The sequence below is a fragment of the Aquarana catesbeiana genome, linkage group LG06 (genome assembly GCF_042186555.1).
Source record: "Aquarana catesbeiana isolate 2022-GZ linkage group LG06, ASM4218655v1, whole genome shotgun sequence".
Classification (NCBI taxonomy): Eukaryota; Metazoa; Chordata; class Amphibia; order Anura; family Ranidae; genus Aquarana; species Aquarana catesbeiana.
Genome location: NC_133329.1, coordinates 309141926 through 309147942, shown reverse-complemented (window position 1 = coordinate 309147942; position 6017 = coordinate 309141926). Strand labels below are relative to the sequence as shown.

Below are 6017 nucleotides of genomic sequence, written 5' to 3'. Positions count from 1 at the left end.
TTGCCCGGTTTGGGAATTACCACTATCACTGCATTGCACATCGAATCCGGGAGGACCCTGGACTCCGATGCACGAGACAGCGCTGACTGCAATCTAGGGGACAATTCCTCTGCGTAAGCCTTGTAAAACTCCACCGGAAACCCATCCGGGCCCGGTGTCTTGCCTGCCTGCATCATTTTTAGGGCTTTTTGTATTTTTTCTACTGCAATGGGGGGGGGGGGGGGGGGCTGCTACAGTGTTGGCCATCACCCAGCATGGAGCATTTGCCCACATCTCCTGTGGAGTGTCCCTGGGTCTTCACCGCAGCGATTGCTGACACTTTAGCAGCTGGTATCTGTCCTAGCCGCCTGCATGTTTAAAGCAGTGTTAGAGCACCAAGGGAAGTTTCCCACAGGTTCTTCCTCTGCTCTGATGTTTCTTCTGATGGGGGAGGAGCCTGGGAAGGAGACCCCCTGGTGCCGAGGTCCCAGTAACTGGTAACCGGTAAGTCTGTGCTGTGGGCAGAAATCTGAGAATTTGTGCAAGAAGAGAAAGGGGGATTTATGCTGGGAGGGATTAAATTATTTTTTTTTTTGCTGGGAAAATCTGGAGGTGAGTGCCTTTGTATTGTGGTGGTGGTGGGGGAGGGGGATTGTGCTTGTAGGGGGATTTGGTGGTGAGGGGTTATATAAAAGGGCTTGTGCTGAGGGTGGCTTGGGTGGAGGAATAAGAGAATTTGTGTAAGAAGAGGGGTTTAAGGGGGTGTGGATTTTTGATCAGAGGGGAGATTTTGGGGGTGGTAAGACCATCTGTGTAAGAAGGAGTGGTTTGGGGGGATTTAGGCTGAAAGGGGGGAAAAGAGGGTGATGATCTGTGCTGAAAGGGGGTATATGAGGGTGAACATTTGTGCTGAGAGGGGGCATTTGTGCTGAAAGGGGAATATGAGGGTGATGATTTGTGCTGAGAGGGGTTATATATTAGGGTGATCATTTGTGCTGAGGGGGGATTTGTGCTGAAAGGGGGAATATGAGGGCGATGATATGTGCTGAGAGGGGGTATTTGTGCTGAAAGGGGGTATATGAGGGTGATGATTTGTGCTGAGAGGGGGGATTTGTGTTGAAAGGGGAATATGAGGGTGATGATATGTGCTGAGAGGGGGTATTTGTACTGTAAGGGGGGCATATGGGGGTGAGGATTTTTTGCTGAGAGGGGGAATAGTGGGGGGGGGATTTGTGCTGAGCGGGGGGGATGGGGGAAGGAGAAAGAGGAATTGCGCTGGGAGGGGGTATATGGGGGTGAGGGTCACTCCGCACATTCAACAATGGGGAGGAGGAGGGGTGACACCATGTTTTACCGCACCAAGTGACACCAACCCTAGTGACGCCACTGGCCGCAGGGCAGTATTCCAACATGATAATGACACCAAACACACCACCAAGATGACCACTGCCTTGCTAAGGAAGCTGAGGGTAAAGGTGATGGACTGGCCAAGCATGTCTCCAGACCTAAACCCTTGTGCGCATCTGTGGGGCATCTTCAAATGGAAGGTGGAGGAGCGCAAGGTCTCTAACATCCACCAGCTCCGTGATGTCGTCATGGAGGGGTGGAAGTGGACTCCAGTGGCAACCTGTGAAGCTCTGGTGAACTCCATATCCAAGAGGGTTAAGGCAGTGCTGGAAAATAATGGCGGCCACACAAAATATTGACACTTTGGGCCCAATTTGAACATTTTCACTTAGGGGTGTACTCACTTTTGTTGCCAGTGGTTTAGACATTAATGGCTTTGTGTTCAGTTATTTTGAGGGGACAGCAAATTTACACTGTTATACAAGCTGTACACTCACTACTTTACATTGTAGCAAAGTGTCATTTCTTCAGTGTTGTCACATGAAAAGATATTATAAAATATTTACAAAAATGTGAGTGGTGTACTCACTTTTGTGAGATACTGTATATATATAGCTAGTGGTGATAGTGTAATTGTCATTGATTTAATTTATTCCTTAATGGATGGTTTAATTGTAAGAATGTATGGATTATTCTCTGAAATCAAATTGTGCGTCTACCATAAAATCCTCCCCCTAGCATGTCCTTCTTCCACACCCTCTGATGTCAGCTGCAGAGCTCAGGGGGGAGAGGAGAGATGAGGAGGTGAGAGAAAGAGGAGGGAGACATAGAGGAGTACCCTGCAGAGAGGAAGAGCATCTGACCCATTTCCTTTTGCAATCTCAGTGCTAGGAACAGTAGCTGAGTGGGGGGGGGGATAGTATAACAAGAGTGGGCTTAGATCTGGTGTCATCAGGAGACATGACAGGCAGGTATCTGCATCCAGAGCTAAGGAAACAATATCAGCATCAGCAGGGACGGGATCAGTAGAGGACACGCTGTGACAAGGACAACAGAACCATAGACACACATATACCGGCAGCAAATACACTGTATTGTGAAGATAAGGAGAGACACGCTGTCACTGTAAGTACCAGATAAAAAAAGAAGACAGGAATGCGTTACCGCTTTAGCCAAAAAAAGCAGCATACATTGTTGTATTAACTGTCATTAGGATTATAGTAGACCACGCTGTGGAGGCCAACGCAACCCCCTTCATCACCAAATTGGCTCTGATACAATCATTGACGTGGACTGCTCTATTGCTGTGGGTTTACCTAACGAGGGCTGCATGTGGATATCGAACTGATCTGTCCCTTCTCTTCTTACTACTGCCAGCTCAGAGCCAAGATGGGCACCCAGGGCACCGGTAGGAAAAGACACCCCAACCGGGAAAGACTGTCTGCTGAGGACCATGCCTTGAATCAGATAGCTCGAGAGGTGAGTGATGGGATGCACAATAGATCTGTTTTATAATCAGAGGGTATACTGATGTGTGTACTTGAGTATAATAATATGTAATATATCCAGATGTATCCTACAATGTGCCACCCACGTTATCCCTCTGTTGGCACAGAAATGACAGTGTGGGGGATTTAGCTGCCATCAGTCTATCTTCTGACTGCTTGTCTCTCAACATCTCATATCGTGTGTGTCTGCCATTGTATTAAAAGAAAGAAAAGTTCCCAGACATTGTGTGAAACTTCATGGTACACATTGGGTTAAAGGCCAAAAGAAAGAATGAGCGATTCCCAGGAGTGCTCCTCATTCCTTGTCATATGGCCAACCTCAGATTGTGACAAGGCTCTTTCAGCTGTCCTGTCACCTGGTGCTGCTGTCAGGCATTAAGATGTCCTAAGCCTTCTGTCCCTGATAATGAAGCCTTGTTAACCCCTCCTGTGGTTGTTTACATATGCAGTCTGTCTTTCTTCTTTTGCAGTCTGTATGTTCAGCTTTAAAAAGAAAAAAAAAAGAAGTACGTCAGATGGAAAATTATGTTTTGCCAAAGAAGACGTTACAGTTTAAAAAAAAACAAAGGACATTTTGCGGATGATCTACTAAAGGAGTAGAGAGCATTCACTATGTAAAGGGACTTTTCACTTAGCTTAGTAAATGCAGGGAAGATTTGCTATGCAAAGAATACCCAATCACGAGCAAGGAAAATTAAAAAAAATGAATTTTTGCTTAATTGGATGCTAGAAGTCAGCACAACTTCACCTCAATCACTAAGCTAAGAGAAAATTCTCTTGCACGCAAAAAGTTGACTTTCCTAAGTGGACAGCCTATACTTCCTTAGTAAACTGATCCCATAGTTGACATGTAACTACACTTTGAAGCATTGATCCACCCAGTACTTATACTTCAGTTTAGTGCAGTTGCTGACAGTGGTGAGATCTTTCTCCTTAGCTCCTAATTATGTTCCTTGGTATTCGGTCTCGCTCCTCCTGCTGCACAAAGACATCTCACTCTCCTTCAACTTCAAGCATACTTTCCTTCATAGATAAAATAATTGAAACAACAAAAAGGAAAGTAAAGCTGGCCATACACTGAGCGAATTGTGGCCAGTTCCTGATGAACCAGACAAAATTCGCTAAGTGGGTTGCCCTTCTGGCCCTGCTCCATTCAACAAAAGTCAATGGATTGATCAAATTTTGTTGAAGAAGCCTGCTGAAAAACTTTCAGTCAAACAGCTGCTGCATCCAGTTAAACACAGTCACTGTTCAGGTGTTCTAACAGCCCTTGTCAGCAGCTGTCAGAATACAATAGACCAACTGGGGGAATCACCCATCTGTGCCATTTAGAGTCAAAGAGTCAGATTCATATTTTTTTGTTGTCAAAACTTAATTGAACTAGCTGAATTTAGAAGCTGATTGGCTACCATGCTCAGCTGCACCAGATTTTGCACTCTTCAGTTTTAGTAAATCAACCCCTGTATGTCCAACTTAAAGTAGACGCTCCGCATATCTGCCTCCTCCTATTTTTGACAGGTACCCGCTCGCACTTCTGGGTGATCTTACCACGGCGAGATAACCCAGAAGTTCACCCCGCCTCCTCCTTGCCCCACTACTGGGCCATTCACAAAGTGCAGTGTGCTTTGTGCATGCGCAGTAGGGAACTGGCTGTGAAGCCGCACAGCTTCACTGCCAGTTTACCTTACAAGCAATGGCGGTGGCAGCACCCGAGAGCTGATTGAAAAATTGGATATTCAGGGACAGAGATCTTGCCATGGGGGGAACACATGAGTTAGAAAGAAGTGATTAATTCATTCAAATCAACAAGATCCAGCAACAATTTAAATAACTATCACTTTGGTGTGTCTCTTTAAGGGAAACCTGTGGTAACAGAATTATAGGGAATGCCCTTACTGACCTACTTCTGAAAATGCTATTTGCTTGGCAGTCTCTAGCTTCAATACTTTTGACCTGGGCCAAACATGCAGCAACCAAAGTCATAGTTAAAATGACATTAAAGTGGATGTAAACCCACTCTCAGCCTCTCTAAACTACTGCCATAGTGGTTATCTATAAGGATATACATGCCTCCTGCATGTATCCTTAACTGTCAAATGTCTCCCCTCTGTCTGTTATGAGACCTGAAAAACTGCAGATTCTGTGGTGGGTCTGTTGTCTGGAGCTCGGTGGGTGGAGTTGTGATGTCAGTAGACTCCCTGCCCACTTCTACACTTTCCTTGTTCACATGCATTTTCTCCTCTGTATTTCTTGCACTGAACTTCTGCTATGACAACTAACATCAAGTCAAACCCAGAAAAATCACCACATGACTTCAGCATGCCCAATCATGCTAAGGTGTGGAGCAGCCAATCCTGGGAAAGCTGGAGAAGAAAGGAGGAGGGGATCTGTAGTACAAAGATTATCACTCTCAGGCTCCTGCATGAGATATGTAAATCACCTGTCACTCACAGCAAGGGGGAAGAACTGACTCATATTTCTCTGTCTGTTCGTTTTTTATCCAACGGAAAAAAGATAAGAGAACTGCTCAGAGCTGGATTAACTCTTCGTGGCAGGACTGGGCATATATGACATGAAATCCTATATTGTACAAGGTGCAAGCCTTAATTTTTAAAAAAAAATGTGTTTACATCCACTTTAAAATGAAATTAAGAATAAAAAATCTATTCAAGTATGTATTCCAAAACTCAAAAAAGTACCTTCTATTGCTCTCAGCATCCTCCAAATTTCCAAATTCCTTTTTTTACTGCTGTGATCTGACTTCCTGCTAGAGGATGGCTACATTAGTATGTAGCAACAAATCCACCTTTTCTAGCCTGCTCCTGAGATGAACTAGGGACTTTGGGCTATGAGATTTGTAGTGTGCATAGAGCAGTGCACATGACCGCAACTAATATGCACTGCTCCTGCCAAAAAAATGGAAGTGAGGGGAAAAGGAGAGGTTCAGGGGCTCATAGAGGATGTTACTAGAAAATATCAAAATAGAGCACATAGGCGTGCGCAAGGGGTGTGCCAGGTGTGCCTGGGCACACCCTAATCCTGAGGTTGGCAACCTGTCAATGGTGGGCAGGTGACAGGTAAACCACAACCCTTCCTTGCTGACCCTCAAAACCTGGACAGGAGAAGTGGCGTGGGTGGAATTTAGTGGAACCGATCTGTATTTTCCTCCTGCAGCAGGTGAAA

The 6017-nt window shown here is 45.4% G+C and overlaps 1 protein-coding gene across 28 annotated transcripts in view; it reads left to right on the top strand.

Annotated features, from left to right (window-relative positions):
• Window positions 1-2056: 2056 nt before the first annotated feature.
• The window catches only part of LOC141146869 (uncharacterized), a 204109-nt gene continuing 200148 nt past the window's right edge, over window positions 2057-6017 (top strand). For 26 of the 28 annotated variants that reach the window (XM_073633630.1, XM_073633627.1, XM_073633605.1 and 23 more), the window contains exons 1-2: window positions 2057-2130; window positions 2704-2805. In XM_073633630.1, the coding sequence (XP_073489731.1) occupies window positions 2089-2130; window positions 2704-2805 (144 nt within the window). In that variant the 5' untranslated portion in view covers window positions 2057-2088. The other 2 variants (XM_073633599.1, XM_073633597.1) reach the window with 2 other exon arrangements.